At 38.0% G+C, this 18,637-nt stretch overlaps 1 protein-coding gene across 1 annotated transcript in view; it reads right to left on the bottom strand.

Moving 5' to 3' along the window:
• Positions 1 to 18,637, bottom strand: part of LAMA2 (laminin subunit alpha 2) — a 699,730-nt gene that overhangs the window by 383,646 nt on the left and 297,447 nt on the right. Inside the window, exon 10 of the mRNA XM_002690220.6 lies at positions 14,263 to 14,423. Within this exon, the coding sequence (XP_002690266.2) occupies positions 14,263 to 14,423 (161 nt within the window). The remainder of the gene's footprint in view (positions 1 to 14,262; positions 14,424 to 18,637) is intronic.

Here is an 18,637-nt window from a genome sequence, read left to right as displayed (position 1 = left end):
TCCTCTTCACTTTCTGCCATAAGGGTGGTGTCATCTGCATATCTGAGGTTATTGATATTTCTCCCAGAAATCTTGATTTCAGCTTGTGCTTCATCCAGTCTGGCATTTCGCATGACGTACTATGCATATAAGTTAAATAAACAGGGTGACAATGTACAGCCTTGCCATACTCCTTTCCCAATTTGGAATCAGTCCATGGTTCCATGTCTGGTTCTAACTGTTGCTTCTTGACCTGCACACAGATTTCTCAGGAGGCAGATCAGGTGGTCTGGTATTCCCATCTCTTTAAGAATTTTTCAGTTTGTTGTTATCCACACAGTCAAGGCTTTGGCGTAGTCAATAAGCAGAAGTAAATGCTTTTCTGGAAATCTCTTGCTTTTTCTATGATCCAATGGATGTTGGCAATTTGATCCATTGGTGGACATAATAATTCTTATATGTGCATTCTTATGGACTGGTTAAAGAGCCTCTTGATGCCGCTAAGAAAATAATGAATCAGGGAGAACTTCTTTTTAGCTCCTCACTAGCACTCTGCTTTCTGATATGTATAGACTTAATTATTACATCAGATTCTACTTCCTTTTTAGCTTTCTAATCTCCCTTAAGAGAGTGCATATCTAAGTAATTTCTTATTTAAGGACTCCAGAATTTTCTTTAAAAAGATACTAGTTTTAAAACAGTGCTTACTAGAGGACATTACAGTTTGATATTTAATATATTTTAGAGTGGCACAATTCAGACATAGAAGCATGGTGCTCCAGGACTTTTATTATACCTCACAGAGACAGAGGTTCTCCACTTCTTAGTAGTTTTCTAATACACATGATCTTGGAAGCTTGGGTCTCAATTCTTTTTATGTGTTCCCAGGTACACAATTGCTTTTTCAAAATTTCTCTAGGAGTAATTAACAACTATCATCCATGAAGGAATCCCTGATTGTATTCCTAATTCATTTTCAACTTGAGAATGAACTATCTGCTTTATGGGTAGGTTCTTTGAGCGTTTTAATTTCCTTTGCTATCAATATTAAATTATTAATAAATGATCTGTATATCACTTCTCACTGTTCCTTTATTCTCTGTTATTATTCACTCATTCATCAGATCATAGCTGACATACTACATACAAGGCATTATATGAAATGCCAAAGAGAATATAAAAAATGTCCTCAAGAGAATTACAGCAAAGGAAGTAAGAACATGGACCAGTAAATATAATATAAAGCACAAGGGAATTACTGTCTTAAGAGGGGTACTGAGTACATGCTCTGGATCTGACACTAGATTTATGAACAAAGTTTTCCAGCCTACTGAAGGAAAAATAAGACAGAAAAGCCACAAGGTTGAAAGAAAAAAATGTAATATATCCCAAGGTTTGCATCATCAGATTAAAATGGGCCGCTGCAGCACTGTTCTCTTTAATTAGAATGTTTACAGATGTAAGAATGTCTATGTAGTTTTTTTTTTAAGTCAATCAATCAATCCAAACAATAAAACCATCATTTATGTCCTTTTTTTGCCACTTATATTATTGAGATATTCAAGGACAAATACCTTATCTTCTTATGTGTCACCATCCAACTCAGTCTCTAAAGCATGAATGTGAAAATAACTGATCTTAAATACTTGATAATGATGGTAAGAGTCTATGACTTTTAGCCCAAATACTAATTTAGTCATTATGAGATTTCTCTCTTTTAGCTCTCTATACTGATCAACTTTAAAAAGCGTTATTAGCATATAATTTAATAAAAATGTTAAAAGTCTTTTTAATTGTTTATCTAAACAAAATGGGGTCCAATATAGTCTCTTGGCATTTTAAATGTGCAGCTCTCATCAGTCCAGTAATTTTAATATTTTATTTATTTAGAGTTCAATAGTATTCTAATTTCCAAATTTAATGGTGATTTTTTTACACATAGGCCTATGAACTAGGTAATTTCCAAAATGCTCCACATTTAATTTTCAGAGTGCTCCAGACTTTCACTCTAGAGACTAACATTTCCTCATATCATCTTATTTTCCTAAAAGCAAATATTCTAGCTTTTTCATTTCTAAAGCATTATTCCAGTTGGTTATATTAACAAAAATTAAACAGGAACTAATAATAGTCATTTATTTTTTCACTGTCAAAAATTAATCCACATAGCATGTATTTTTATTCTCTTACATATTTTGATAATAAAAAGTGTCACTTCAGACCCGTGGTTCTCAACCTAGTTTTCATTATCTTGTCCCTAAGGAACCTCTTAGTCATTTTGTTCTACTCATCACCACAATGAAATTTTAATTCTACAGATATAATGTATGTGTTAATGCACTGCGTGAATGTTTGCCTTATACATAAAATGGATATATTTTTGCCCCTCAAGAACAAATTTTCATCTCCTTAGGGAGAAATATGTGTTTTACATACATATTTCTGTTGAACATATTTAGCTGAGTATCTAATTAGGTATTTTGTGACCTACCCTACAAAAAGTATGTAATAATTGTCCCTTTTTATTTAGTACTCTTTTTTCCTAAAAATAAAGTTGAATTAAAAAAATATGACTAGATCCTTTTTTCTTGAAGTTAGAGACTGTTGGGTTGACATCAGTTTTGTTTTTGCTATAGTTTCCTCAGCACAGTTTCTCTCTAGAGAAGTAGAGTCATAATAGTTTCCCTGTATTCTTTCTCATGAAGTTACCTTCTTACAAATTAGGGACAACTTCAACAGTATATGTTTATCTGTGATTGTTAGCCAACTGGGAATTCTACTGATGAAGCTACCAGGAATATCTCCAGTGACATTTAAGTTATTTTTTTGGTGATAATTTCTTCAGAAAAATTTGCAGCCATGACTGTTGGTTGGGTGTTTGTAGTCAATTAAAGCTTTCCCTCTGTTATGGCCTTCATTCTAATGCATCCTAGTATTAAAAGAAGTTAACAAAAGAATGATAATTAGATAATTAGCACTATTTGTTGAGTGTATACTCTTTAAATACACTGTTCTAAAGCTAAGTAATACTTGATGGGTTAGAAAAAGAGATGAAAATCAGTTCTCAATTTTTTACAATCTTAACTTTTAATATAAAAAAATAATTAACATAATAGTTTTGAACTGTAACTGTCACAGAAGACAAATTATGGCATAGACTTTTTATGCTAAAAATTTTACATTTGTAATTTAGATTTGGGATCAAATATATAAATTGAATGCCTTTTGTAAAAATGCTCTGGGTTTGAACCTAACAAGAAAGTAAGATAAACATTCCTGTACATAAATGGAAAAGAGGTGGGAAATCCAGGCCAATAAAGATCCTAGCATACACTTTAAAAATCCCATTGGGGAAAAGAATGGAAACTTATCTCGACTTATAAAAATATATAAACAAGAGATAAACCAGCAGGCATTTATGATTATACTTTATATTTTGTACAGGGTTTCAATGTTACAATTACAACTATAGAGAATTAGGCAAGAAAGATGCAATATCATTTTATGGATTAAGAAATATGAATCAGTTTAAGCAACTGTCAAAGCTTCACACTTCTTTTTAGTTTTCTCCTTTCCTTCTTTTTGTGTACGAGCCACTGTGCTATCTTATTTTTTAATGATGAAGAAAATACACAGAATTGATGTCATCACAGAGGTGTAATAGATGTTAAATGGATTGCAAATTGTGAAAAGATAATCAAGAAAAACGATGACAAGTGACTATGGTAGAAGAATAGCTTTCACTGGGGGATAATGGATAGTTTAATGAGAAATGGAACTGAGCCTTGAAAACTGCCTAGGTAAGCAAGGGGAAAAGGTCAGAGTGAGGTTTTCCAAGCAATCTGAATAGAATCTGTAAAATTCCAGAGTTAAAAAGAGCTTGGTGACTCAAGAAATTTAAGCGAGGCTAGAAGACAGAGGCTGAAACTCAAGAATATTCTGGAGAGGTAAATCATGGTCAGATCACATCATTTTGTGTGCCAGTAAGAAGGTAATGAAAAGTGAAGTCAAAAAAAAAAAGCAAAACAAGATAAAAATATAGACTTTGATTTCCAGTCTTTTACTTCACTATTTGTCTATTATGACTTCGATAAAAATAAAAGCACGTTTCTACCTAGATCAAGGTCCATTTATATTATTTATCAGAGCCTGCAATTCAATTCACTTTGAATAGAGAATATGATACTAAACTTCAAAAGAGCCAAATATTAGCATGTAGTACTTAAAACAAATGCCAAGAGTCAGAAGAGCATTTAAATTTAATTGCCTTGTCATATATCTGAAATTAGCTTGTCTCTTGTAATTTACCAGAAGAGACATTTTAAACATTTTAATAATACATAAAATTAGTAAATATTTTTGTGTCTTGAGTTGCATTGCTTTCATATTTTGAAATATAATTAGGATGGTGTTCAGTAATATTATCTAAACAAGGATATAACAGAAAATCTTATGTGTAGACATTACAGTAGTTGATATTATATTAAGCTAAAAATTGCTTTTATATCTTTTTAAATTAGGAAATCCTTTTTTTCCCCTCAATTAGAGAAACTTTAAATCTAGAATTACTTCAAAGCATTAGAAAAGTACATATGATAACTATCCATTACCCACAACCTAGAAGTTAAAAATATGAATATTTTCCCCTGTGTGTTTCAGCTATGTTCAGTCGCTCAGTTGTGTCCAACTCTTTGTGACCACATGGACTACAGCCTCCCAGGCTCATCTGTCCATGAGATTTTCCAGGCCAGTCCGTATGTACCCCTAAAAGCTAATGATTATTATTGGTAGTTAAAGAGAGCAAGTTTTTTTTTTTTTTTATCCCAAGCATAAGATCAGCTATTACTTATTCTAGGAACTCTAGAATAGTTTAAAACTAGAAAATCAGACAATAAAAAAAAAAAAAGTATAGATGAATGTCCCATCCACCCCTCCCAAAACTGATAAGTTAAATATCTGAAATGGGATCAAAGTGGTGGAACAGGACATGGAGCTCATCACAAACTCATCAAAAATATATCTACATGCAGAACAATTCTCACAAGAAAACTAATGGGAAACCAGGAGAAGATCTCTTATACAACCAAAACTGTAAGAAGGACCTCCACATATTCAGATAGAATGGGGGAAAAAAGGCATCATGTCAGGACCTGCTCCCCTTGGAGAGATCTGGAAGAAAGAGAAGGGCCACACTTGTGGCTCTCACCTTGGAGAGAAAGCAGATTGATTCACTCTGTGCATCTCAGTCCTGGGGTCCTGCATGGAGGATACAAGCCCCCTTGCCTGCTGGAAAATCTGCTAAGACAGATAGGCTGTGGAAACCTTGACTCTACTGGTGAGGAGCATTGACTTGCTAACAGTTAGAGCAGAGAGAGGTTTGCAATGGTGGCTGCCACTTTGCTGCACTTCCCAGTCTGAAGGGGTGAATGCCGCAGCTCCACTCAACAGCCTGGTGCAAGAATAAGGCAACGATTCAATCTAGACAGACCAGGGCACCTGGGCTGTGATCTGGGTAGAGCTGAGATGATCACTGTCAATGCATGCACCAGTTAGTGCCATAGGAACACACGGTGGCCAATTGCTAAATCTGGGCAGAGAGGCTCTGGGCAGGAATATTCAGTGACTGGTTTTCCAGCAAGAATACATGAGCTCTGCTCCCTCCACACCACAGCTTAGCACTAGATCTGGAGTAGACAGGTCCCAGAAGAAGTCTACCACAGAGGCAGCCCAGATCCTAGGCAGCAGCACAGCTAACTCATTTCCTGCAGTTACAATTCCCCAACCCCAGCCCTACAATCACCCCAATAGCAAAACCAGGTAAAGATACCACAAAAAGAAAGTTACAGGCAAATATCACTGATGAACATAGACACAAAAAATGCTCAATAAAAAAATCATAAGAGAATACTATGAATAGTTGTGAAAGTGTTAAGTCACTCAGTCATGTCTGACTGCAGCTCCATGGACTATAGCCCACCAGGTTCCCCTGTCTATGGAATTCTCCAGGCAAGAATACTGGAGTGGGTTGTCACTTCCTTCTCCAGTTTGAACAGTTTTATGCTAACAAATTGTACAAATGGAAAAGTTTTTGAAACATATAGCTTGTCAAAACTGAGTCAAGAAGAAAGAGTTAACTTGAACAGAACATCACTAGAAGTAGAATAGAATCTGTAAAAACAAACAAACAAACAAAAAATCCTCTCTCCAAACAAGCGTTCAGAATTGGACAGCCTCATTGAGAAATCCTACCAAATTGTACAATAAAGAATTTATCCTTCTCAAACTGTTCCAAAAAGTTGAAGAGGAGTAAACACTTCCAAATTTATTCTATGAAGCCACCATCACCCTGACACCAAAACCAGACAAAGATACTACAAAAAAAGAAAATTGCAGACCACTTTCTCTGAGGAATGTGGATGCAAATATAGTCAACAAAACATCAAATGAAATCCAACAAGAGCCCAAGTTAAGTAATATACTTCTGAAAGAATAAGAGGCAGGCTAGGACATGAGAGACGAAGCAGATTTGGGGAGGGGAAGACACTAGGAGAGGAGGAGGATGCTTTGAGCCTTGTCTTGCTGAAATTAGTACACGTCATATCAGTGTATTTAAATTTCTAAAATTTCTATTTGTGTATTCATAGTTTTTTTTATGTTTTACATCTTTACATAAATGATAACGGCATTTGTTTTGTTCACTTCACCTGAAATTTATCAGTGTTTTTACATGTAAGATCTATTTCACTCACTTGTTTCTTGTATCAGATTATATGAATATATCACAATTTATTTTTCTTATCTATGGATATTTAGATTTTTCCTGATTTACATAATAACAAGCAGGAATGTGCTGAATATCTTTCATATGCTTCTTTATACATGTAGCATAAGATTCTTTAGGGTAAAAGTCTAGATACTGAGTTGCTGGCTGACAGGTTTTAAATACCTTTAATGATAATACTAGATAATGCCATATTGGCCTAAGTTTTGATACTACTTCACCCGAATTTTTTAAAATATTTATTTATTTATTTGGGTGTATTGGGTCTAAAACTAATAGAGTTTTGCCATGAAAATGCACTGGTCATAACAAACATCCTCTTCCAACAACACAAGAGAAGACTCTATACACGGACATCACCAGATGGTCAACACCGAAATCAGATTGATTATATTCTTTGCAGCCAAAGATGGAGAAGCTCTATACAGTCAGCAAAAACAAGACCAGGAGCTGACTGTGGCTCAGACCATGAACTCCTTATTGCAAATTCAGACTTAAATTGAAGAAAGTAGAGAAAACAACAAGACCATTCAGGTATGACCTAAATCAAATCCCTTATGATTATACGGTGGAAGTGAGAAATAGATTTAAGGGCCTAGATCTAATAGACAGAGTACCTGATGAACTATGGAATGAGGTTCGTGACATTGTACAGGAGACAGGGATCAAGACCATCCCCATGGAAAAGAAATGCAAAAAAGCAAAATGGCTGTCTGGGGAGGCCTTACAAATAGCTGTGAAAGGAAGAGAAGCGAAAAGCAAGGAGAAAGGGAAGATATAAACATCTGAATGCAGAATTCCAAAGAATAGCAAGAAGAGATAAGAAAGCCTTCTTCAGTGATCAATGCAAAGAAATAGAGGAAAACAACAGAATGGAAAAGACTAGGGATCTCTTCAAGAAAATCAGAGATACCAAAGGAACATTTCATGCAAAGATGGGCTCCATAAAGGACAGAAATGGTATGGACCTAACAGAAGCAGAAGATATTAAGAAGAGATGGCAAGAATACACAGAAGAACTGTACAAAAAACATCTTCATGACCCAGATAATCATGATGGTGTGATTACTGACTTAGAGCCAGACATCCTGGAATGTGAAGTCAAGTGGGCCTTACGAAGCATCACTACGAACAAAGCTAGTGGAGGTGATAGAATTCCAGTTGAGCTATTCCAAATCCTGAAAGATGATGCTGTGAAAGTGCTGCACTCAATATGCCAGCAAATTTGGAAAACTCAGCAGTGGCTACAGGACTAGAAAAGGTCAGTTTTCATTCCAATCCCAAAGAAAGGCAATGCCAAAGAATGCTCAAACTACCTCACAATTGCATTCATCTCACACGCTAGTAAAGTAATGCTCAAAATTCTCCAAGCCAGGCTTCAGCAATATGTGAACCGTGAACTTCCTGATGTTCAAGCTGGTTTTAGAAAGGGCAGAGGAACCAGAGATCAAATTGCCAACATCTGCTGGATCATGGAAAAAGCAAGAGAGTTCCAGAAAATACATCTATTTCTGCTTTATTGACTATGCCAAAGCCTTTGACTGTGTGGATCACAATAAACTGTGGAAAATTCTGAAAGAGATGGGAATACCAGACCACCTGATCTCTTGAGAAACCTGTATGCAGGTCAGGAAGCAACAGTTAGAACTGGACATGGAACAAAAGACTGATTCCAAATAGGAAAAGGAGTACGTCAAGGCTGTATACTGTCACCCTGCTTATTTAACTTATATGCAGAGTACATCATGAGAAACGCTGGGCTGGAAGAAACACAAGCTGGAATCAAGATTGCCGGGAGAAATATCAATAACCTCAAATATGCAGATGACACCACCCTTATGGCAGAAAGTGAAGAGGAATTCAAAAGCCTCTTGATGAAAGTGAAAAAGTTGGCTTAAAGCTCAACATTCAGAAAACGAAGATCATGGCATCCGGCCCCATCACTTCATGGGAAATAGATGGAGAAACAGTGGAAACAGTATCAGACTTTATTTTTCTGGGCTCCAAAATCACTGCAGATAGTACTGCAGCCATGAAATTAAAAGATGCTTACTCCTTGGAAGGAAAGTTATGACCAACCTAGATAGCATATTCAAAAGCAGAGACATTACTTTGCCAACAAAGGTTCCTCTAGTCAAGGCTATGGTTTTTCCTGTGGTCATGTATGGATGTGAGAGTTGGACTGGGAAGAAGGCTGAGCGCCGGAGAATTGATGCTTTTGAACTGTGGTGTTGGAGAAGACTCTTGAGAGTCCCTTGGACTGCAAGGAGATCCAACCAGTCCATTCTGAAGATCAGCCCTGGGATTTCTTTGGAAGGAATGATGCTAAAGTTGAAACTCCAGTACTTTTGCCACCTCATGTGAAGAGTTGACTCATTGGAAAAGACTCTGATGCTGGGAGGGATTGGGGGCAAGAGGAGAAGGGGACGACAGAGGATGAGATGGCTGGATGGCATCACTGACTTGATGGATGTGAGTCTGAGTGAAGTCTGGGAGTTGGTGATGGACAGGGAGGCCTTGTGTGCTGCGATTCATGGGGTCTCAAAGAGTCGGACACGACTGAGCGCCTGATCTGATCTAGGTCTAAGTTGTGCCATGTGGGACCTTCGTCATCTTCACTGCAGCATGTGGGACCTAGTTCCTTGCTGTGCTATGCTTAGTTGGTCAGTGGTGTCAGACTCCTAGTGACCCCATGGACTCCTGGCCGCAAGGCTCCTCTGCCCATATGGATTGTCCATGCAAGAATACCGGAGTGGGTTGCCATGCCCTCCTCACAGAATAAATCTGGGCCCCCTGCATTGGGAGTGCGGAGTCTTAGACACTGGACCACCAGGGAAGTCTAATTCATTCTAATAAGAGCAATGGTGAACACTTTTATTTCCCCCAGATTTTTACCAGCACTTAAAATTAGCAGCTATCTCCCCATTTTAAATATTACTTTATGATCTTCAATAATCTTTTTAAAATACCTCTACTTGAGAACATTTATTCCTAAATACCACATCGTTTTGTTGCCATTCTAAATATTATTACATTTCCTATTTGGCTATTGCTGGTGTACAGAAATGCTACTGGTTTCCATAAGCTGATTTTTACAGTCTTCAACCCACTGAAACTCTTCTGGGTTCAATATTCGTTGACTAAAGTACATATGCCACTGAGGAGCTTTTTCAGTAAAGTTGAACTGCTGGTGGTGAACATTCACAATAAACTGATATTTGTCTCTGGTTTTAATATTTTTCCTTGACTGGTGGGCAGGGATTCTACTATAAACCCTGGTGGTGGACTTTTTTTTATCTTCTTCAAACTGAGCATATATAATCTTCTTTAATTCTTTATAATAATTTACTCCATTATTTCTTGAATACTGTTTCTCCCCAGTTTCATCTAATATCTTCTTTGGCCACTTCTGCTAAACTTATGTTGAATATTATTATTCTACCAACCATGCCACTTGGCATTTCATGTTTTTATTTACCCTCCCTATGACAATGTATAAGTATTTTACTCCATTTTGTATTTTTGATCCTCTATCCAACAGTTTCTAAACTCTTTTTCAACCCATTCACTGAATTTTAAATTTCAGTGACTATATCTGATTTTTTTGTTCATTTCTAGAAATAAATTACATTAACTTTTCTCCAAACCTGCTTGTTCTTCTAATATAGTACTCTATTTTTTCATTTTTCCCCCTATTTTTCTTTCTTTGTGCTTTTATCTTCTCATATTTTTATGACTATTCATTTTTTACATATTTTATTTCTGTGATTTACATTATTAAAATTTTTAAATATTTTTGTGTGTACAATTTTTTCAGGTTATCTGATTCTTTCTTGTTTTTAGTTTATGAATATTCTGACTTTTCTGACTTCCAATTTCCTCTTGCAGTTATTTTCCTATTGCGCAGCATACTACTTTATGGTGAGTTCACTGTCAGTTAAGGCTATACTTTCTCCCTGTGGAAATACTATTTGCTTGACATGTTGAAGAATTCTAGCACATAAAGGGAGATTAAAACTGACCCCCTTCCCATGTGGCACACAGATTTGGGGTTTTGACAGTGCACTAATTTTTACCTACCTAGAGCCCCAAAAGAAAGAGAATGTTTTCTGGTTGACATGCCTAGCCTCTGGGTGTAATTTTCTAGTGCCTGCTTGTTGACTGCTAGGGAGCATTTCTAGAGTCCAAGTTTAAATGTATTCAGTTCCTGTTTCCCTCAGTGGCTCCAAATCTTAGTGTCAAGGTTTAGAGAAGCCATTAAAACTCTGAACTTGAACCCCTATCTCAGCATTAAGACCAGCCTCCTATCTCCAATGCCATGACCTTAGTTGTATAGTTTTGTTTGAGTTTATGGGCTTCTTTGCTGGCTCAGATGGTAAAGAATCTGCCTGAAATGCAAGAGACCTGGGTGCAATGGCTGGATAAGGAAGATCCCCTGGATAAGGAAATGGCTACCCACTTCAGTGTTCTTGCCTGGATAACTCCCCATGGACAGAGGAGCCTAGCTGCTATAGTCACAAAGAGTCAAACACCGCTGAGTGACTAGCGCTTTCTCTTCACTCCACGTGCTTAAGTGAAGGAAATGGCAATCCGCTCCAGTATTTGCCATGGGAAATCCCACTGACAGAGGAGGCTGATGGTCTACAGTCCATGGGGTCACAAAGAATCAGTCACAACTTAGCGACTAAACAGCACCATGCTTAACTCAGATTTCCTTCTTTGGTCTGATATCTAGGAAATTCCCTTTCCTGAATCTACATGACTGCAAATTTCTTTGCTCCATTTTATCCAGAATACCTGTATGCAAAATGGAAGATATGGGAATAAGGTGTCCACTTTTCTCAGTACTGCATTTAAATAGAAAGTTAGTCATTCACAATTTACACTAGAAATAAATTTAGGCCCAAGACTTTACAACAAGGTGATTTCTTAAAATGTTCACAAACTTATTGTATTTTTTTAATGAAAAATTTGGAAAACTAATATATATTACAGAAAAAAAGAATAAATGTGCAAATGTTTACTGGTTAATACACATTTTGGAGATGAATGCTTTTATAGATAGCATCTTATTTGAGTTTAAGTCTATACTTAGCTTCTAAATAACATTTCATGTGTTAAACAGCATTCTGGTCCATGTTGTTTTGAGTAATCAGCTGACAATCCTATGTCAAATGATGTTTTTGTGAAACATGCATAAAATTCAACACTTCTAAAATTATTTAGATATCTAATGAAATTTGCTCTCTGTACACTTTTATCCTATAAAGCATTCTAGTTTAGAAGAGCTTATAGTCATCTATTTAAAATATCACATAGTTGAAGGGAACTCTTTTAATAATGCTACTACTTACTTAATTTTTCATTCTCTTTTATGATTTCTTAATGACTGTTTATTGTTGTATTCTAATTGTCTATGTAGAGCTTCAAGTGTCTTTGTAAGAGGCATTTTTCTTATTAGGATTGGAATCATTCTCTGAGGCAGGCAGAGACCAGCCAGTGGCTTGAGCAATTCTCCCTTGGAGCTCTGCTAATGACGACAACTCTCCTGTTCTAGCCTTTCTGATATATTTATCAAAGAAGATGAATGGGGCCTGCCTCCTTCATTCATTTGTTACTCTTTCTTTGCAAATACCAGGCATCTTCCCTCTATGAATAGTATGTGTATGACAACATTCCTTTTTTTTCCAGTTTTATTTCCTATACTCCAAAGACTCAGAAGGTTTCTCTTTCACTTTAAGTTCAGCTGTGCCTGTCCTTTATTTGAGCAAGTGATAAAGCTAAGAGATTTCCGTGGAGTTTTGGGAAAGGAATAAAGCACATACAGGAAATATATTTTGTAAATATTAGAGATGCTTCTAGGATTACTCCAAAAGATATACACCACAAGAGAGGTGGTGTCCATTAGCAAGTTATCACTCACAGACCACTCTGGTATTGATCTACAAGTAAGTCTTCATCTCAGATATTATTTGACTAAAAGGTACTAGATGTAGTTAATTTACTATTTTTCAACACATGGCAACTCTTTACCATGGACTGCAGACTTTCTTCATGTTTATGTAGACAGGAGTTTTATTGTTTCAGTGTTCCAAGATAGGTATCTAAATAGCCCTGGATATAACACATATTTAATTCTATAACTATTACAATATTTAGCTTCTTGTCCCAACAAATGTATTCTCAACATGGATACTAATGTTTACTTATTTTATGGTTTAATGTTTGTATACATATGCACACTTAACAACTATAAGTATATAATTTATAGTTGTCTAGATAAGACTGCTTCACTAAAAGCTCAGATGGTAAAGTATCCGCCTGCAATGCAAGAGACCTGGGTTCAATCCCTGGGTTGGGGAGATTCCCGTGGAGCCTGGAGGAAGGCATGGCAACCCACTCCAGTATTCTTGTCTGGAGAATCCCCATGGACAAAGGAGCCTGGAGGGCTACAGTCCATGGGGTTACAAAGAGTCAGACACAAGTGAAAAAGCAGCAGTGGCAGATAAGACTAATGAATTAATAAAGGAAATATTCTTAATAAAGTTTCATCTATGCTTTTTCTTTAAAAAAGTAACATTTATTTTTATATTTGTGTGGGATTCTAACTTTTTCAATTCAGTGTTTATTCTCTCAGCTAATATAGCTAACGTTGTCTGATCTGAATGTTTGGAACTGATTACTGTAAAGTAAACCAGTTTTATGGAGAAGGAAATGGTAACCCACTCCAGTATTCTTGCCTGGAGAATCCCGTGGAGAGGGAAGCCTGGTGGGCTGCTGTCCATGGGGTCACACAGTCAGGTACAACTGAAGCAATGCATGCATGCATGCAAACCAGTTTTATAATTTCAAATTTGTACTTGCTTCTATGTTTCCTCCTTCTGTAAGCTGCAGGTACAGTGTGTCCCTTGGTGATAGCATGATGTCCTATTATCTCAGTGTGTACAATAAATAAGGTTGCATTTCTGAAAGTACTCTTGGGAGGAATTACTGAGCATGTAATCAATTCCACTGGGGTTTCTCACATTTTTTCTGTAATTAAATAGAAGATTTTGAACATGGTATTTTCAGACCTATCTGGGTTCAAACTTCAGAAGATTATTGAAAAATCTAGAATGAAACCTTTGAGAGAATTCTTTTCAGAATTAGATAAGATATGAAGCTAAAGTAGATTTGACTGTACAGTAGTTTTAAAGAGTTGCTAGCTTTAGAGTTGTATATTTGAAAATTAACAGACTAGATAGGTAAGGGGACAAATGTGTTTCTGTTATAAAATAACACATTCTTAAGATGACTTCTGTATTTGTAAGTTTTTAGACAAAAGGCATGTGTCTTGCTGAACCAAACCTGATTCTAAAGACACTTACAGGAGTGTTACCATAGAATAGAGACTGGATATTTACAGAAGCTCCAATCGCTCGATGTGCACAAACATAAGAGAGAAACTAAGGAAAATAACCTTTGCTCTAAACAATGGGGCATTATTTGAGTAAACAAGGTACCTTGCAGTTACAGGGTCCAAAACAAGGGTCCTCATTTGTGCTCCCTGCACCACTGCAGTTGCAAGGTTTGCAGTCTGGGTAGCCAATGTAACCTCTGGCACAGCGATCACAGCTCACCCCTCTGAAGCCAGGTTTACAATGACAGGATCCAGGTGCCAGACCTAATAAAAGATGAAACACATATCAGTATCTTCAAATTAACTCATAAACCTTCTGAGACTATCACAAGATGGAAAAGTGGTTTGGGGGTAAAAATATACTACTTTAAAACAAAAACATAATAACAATCATCTAAGTAAAACAAAGAAAAAGACTAAGGGTATTCAAACTAAATGTCCATCAACAAATGAATGGATAAAGAAGATACGACATATATATACTATGGAATAATACTCAGCCATAACAAAGAATGAAATAATGCCATTTGCAGCAACATGGATGGATCTAGGGATTAACATACTAAGTAAAGTAATAAGTCAGAAAGAGACAGGTACCATATGGTATCACCTACATGTAGCTTCTAAAATGTGACACAGATGAACTGAGCTACCAAGCAGAAACAGACTCACAGACACAGAGAAAGGATCTGTGATTGCCAAAGACGAGAGGATTGTGGGAAGGATGAATTAGCAGATGCGAACTATTTATATAGAGAATGGATAGGTCCTATTGTACAGCACAGAGAGCTACATTCAATGGGATGTAGAAAAACTGAAGCCAAACTTTTAGGCTTAAATACTTCCATTATTAAAAAATGTAAACAAATTGAAACTTAATTCGTGTAATTATAAAAAATGTAAAACAAAATGAATACCATAGGAAGCAAGGGATACTTGAAACATAAACAAAAAGAAATGAAAAGGAAGCAAATAAAAAGGAAACTTAGCAAGGCTAATTAAGGATATCAAAGGAAAACAGATGATGAAAGAATTCCCACAAAATATTTCAGTACTGGTTAATTTTTACAGTATTCTCAATGTTCGAAACTCGTATTTAACATATAAAAAAACGAACAGGAATGTAATGAAGCTCATGAATACATGACATCAAAATCTAACAGAGATAACCCAAAATAAACATGGCCGACTCTTTTGCAACCCCATGAACTATAGCTCCTTTATCCATGGAATTTCCCAGGAGTTAATGCAACTGATGACTTGAAGTGGAAGCCGATGCTCATTTACCATTCCAGAAATCCCAGGGCCCTCTACTAAATCACTTCTGCCTGGTTGATAGTACATCTCTTTAAAACACAGTTTACTGAACATTTTAAGCCCAGTGTTGAGATCTACTGCTCAGAAGAAAAAAAAAGTTTCAAAATATTACTGAACATTTTGATGATGAACCTGGTCATCCAAGAGCTCCAATGGAGATGTCCAGTGAGATTCACATTGTTTCCAAACCTGTTAACACATCTATTCTGCAGCCCATGGATCAAGAAGTAATTCTGATTTTCAAGTCCTATTATTAATATATATCTAAGGCTACAGCTGCCTTAGATAGTGATTCCATTGATGGATCTGGGCAAAGTCAATTAAAAACCTTCTAGAAAGGAGTCACCATTCTAAATGCAATTAAGAACATTACAGGTTAATGGTGTTAGGTAAAAGGAGTCCAGAATGCCGGTGGCTAAAAAGCAAGGGAAAAGCCCGCTAAATTAGAACAAAGGAAGGTCGGAGGACTGGAGTGAGGACCTCAGGTAAAACAAACAGCCCTCCTGGCTAGCCCAATTTACATAGGGCAGGCCCAGGGGGAGGAGAAAAAAACATAAAAAGAGGAGCCAAAATTCGGTTGGTGGGGCCTCTCTTCTCTTCGTGTCTTTTGGGTTGGCATGCCCTCACACCTCGAGGATGTATTTTCCTTTACTTTCTAAATAAAACTGAGCTGTAACATGGAGCTGTAACAGTGGTCCATCCGAGAGCTGTAATGCTGGTCTGTCCGTTGCTTCAAATTTTTGTTTCAACGAGACAGAACCGAGGAAATTACAAACTCCTCTGACATCTATGGTGCCGTTTCTTGGATTTAACTGGCTGAAACAACCTTGGCTTGCCACCCCCACCCCCAAACCTGCAAGGAGGCGACCAAGCACAGCAGGGGCCCAACTCGGGGAAAGCTCCTGTGGTGGAAGCTGAATGAGAAGACAACCCAGTGCAGGGGAAGTGACAAGAAGCCTGGCATGCTGGAAACCAGGACAGTGAAAAACAAACTCAGCAGAAAGCTCACACAGCTCAGTCTGATTCCAGAAGACCTCTGGTTAAGGAAGGAGGGCCTCGCTCCTATGGCTGAAAGGATATATGCCTAACAAAATCTTAATTTCTTTACAATCTCTTGTTTCCTTGAACCCCACAAGAACAGGCGAGCAGCAGTGGGTGCAACTGAGGGACTCTGGAGAGGCTACTCCCCAGTGTGTTCTGAAGGCTTCACTAACCTCTGCGCTTTAGTAGCTGTTACTCAAGCGGGTGGGGAGGTTCTTCTGTCCTTAATTTTATTTGTGCCAAGGATCAGGCCAATGAAAACTGTGAGCACCCATCAGGTATTTAGCAGGTTTTCAGGCAGGTTATGAAGGATTCCTTGGCATGTTTTTCCCACTGCCTTTTCCTCCCATCCTCAGCTCCTCTCTCCCAGGACTTGAGCCCCGCCAAATCCCATGGTGCCTGGCTTCAGGACCTAATGAAGCTCAGGCTTTGATGTCTCATTGCAAAAAATTCAGTTAGAGACACAGGGATAGGTAAGAAGTGGATTTGTTAGTATTCAGAGAGAAGCACACTCCACAAAGGGTGTGGGCCATCACAAAGGAGAGTGCAGTGGCCATAGAATGTGGTGTGGCTAAAGCTGGGTGAATTCACATGCTAATGAATGGGAGGATCATTTCAACAATTAGGGAACCACTCACTCCTCTGTCTTTTGACAGTGCCTTGGAACTGTCCTGGCACCTCTGGGTGTGTCATTCAGCTTGCAGATTGGGGATCAGGGTTTAGTTGAATTTGACTTGTCATCTTGGACTCCTTTGATTTTAATCAGTTTATATATGCCCTTGGGCTCTGTCATTTCTTTCAAAAGTTGTGCCCTGCTCCCTTCCCTCCTGTTTCATGCTCTTTTCCTGAGCCCCGTCTGGGCCCACAATGTTGCCTCTACAATCTTCTGGAGGGAAACCAGAAAATAGCTGGCCCTTGGGAGGGAAATATTGTATAATATCCAATCCCCCTAGACTTTATTTTTGGGGGCTCCAAAATCACTGCAGATGGTGATTGCAGCCATGAATTTAAAAGACGTTTACTCCTTGGAAGGAAAGTTATGACCAACCTAGATAGTATATTGAAAAGCAGAGACATTACTTTGCCAACAAAGGTTAGTCTAGTCAAGGCTATGGTTTTTCCAGTGGTCATGTATGGATGTGAGAGTTGGACTATGAAGAAAGCCGAGTGCTGAAGAATTGATGCTTTTGAACTGTGGTGCTGGAGAGGACTCCTGAGAGGCCCTTACTGCAAGGAGATCCAACCAGTCCATTCTAAAGGAGATCAGCCCTGGGTGTTCTTTGGAAGGAATGATGCTAAATCTGAAACTCCAGTACTTTGGCCACCTCATGCGAAGAGTTGACTCATTGGAAGGGACTCTGATGCTGGGAGGAATTAGGGGCAGGAGGAGAAGGGGACGACAGAGGATGAGATGGCTGGATGGCATCACCGACTCGATGGATGTGAGTTTGAGTGAACTCCAGGAGTTTGTGATGGACAGGGAGGCCTGGAGTGCTGCGATTCATGGGGTTGCAAAGAGTCGGACACAACTGAGCGACTGAACTGAACTGAACTGAATGCCTCTAACAGGACCAGATAACCCATTCCTTTGTTGTTACTTTTGTTATTACCTAAAGTGGGTCTATGACGATGAAATATTTACCATTGCTAAGTCACTTCAGTCGTGTCCAACTCTGTGCGACCCCGTAGATGGCAGCCCACCAGGCTCCCCCGTCCCTGGGATTCTCCAGGCAAGAACGCTGGAGTGGGTTGCCACTTCCTTCTCCAATGCATGAAAGTAAAAAGTGAAAGCGAAGTGGCTCAGTTGTGTCTGACTCCTTGCGACCCCATGGACTGCAGCCCACCAGGCTCCTTCATCCATGGGATTTTCCAGGCAAGAGTACTGGAGTGGGGTGCCATTGCCTTCTCCGTGTTTACCATTGGAGTCACCCTAATCTACTCTTATGGACGACTAGGAGAGGAAATCAGTGACTTACATTCCCTTAGAGCAGTAAGAGGATAAGTCTTATGGCTGCTTCACCAGGTTCACAGTCTTAGGGCACAGGCTTGGCCTGCTTTACATCATGATATCTATTCCCATCTGCGTGAACAAACTGGCAATGAGTTAAAACTACAATCCC

This window comes from Bos taurus, chromosome 9, assembly GCF_002263795.3.
Source record: "Bos taurus isolate L1 Dominette 01449 registration number 42190680 breed Hereford chromosome 9, ARS-UCD2.0, whole genome shotgun sequence".
In the NCBI taxonomy this organism is placed as follows: Eukaryota; Metazoa; Chordata; class Mammalia; order Artiodactyla; family Bovidae; genus Bos; species Bos taurus.
The sequence above is the reverse complement of the archived record's forward strand: the minus strand, read 5'-3'. Positions and strand labels throughout refer to the sequence as shown.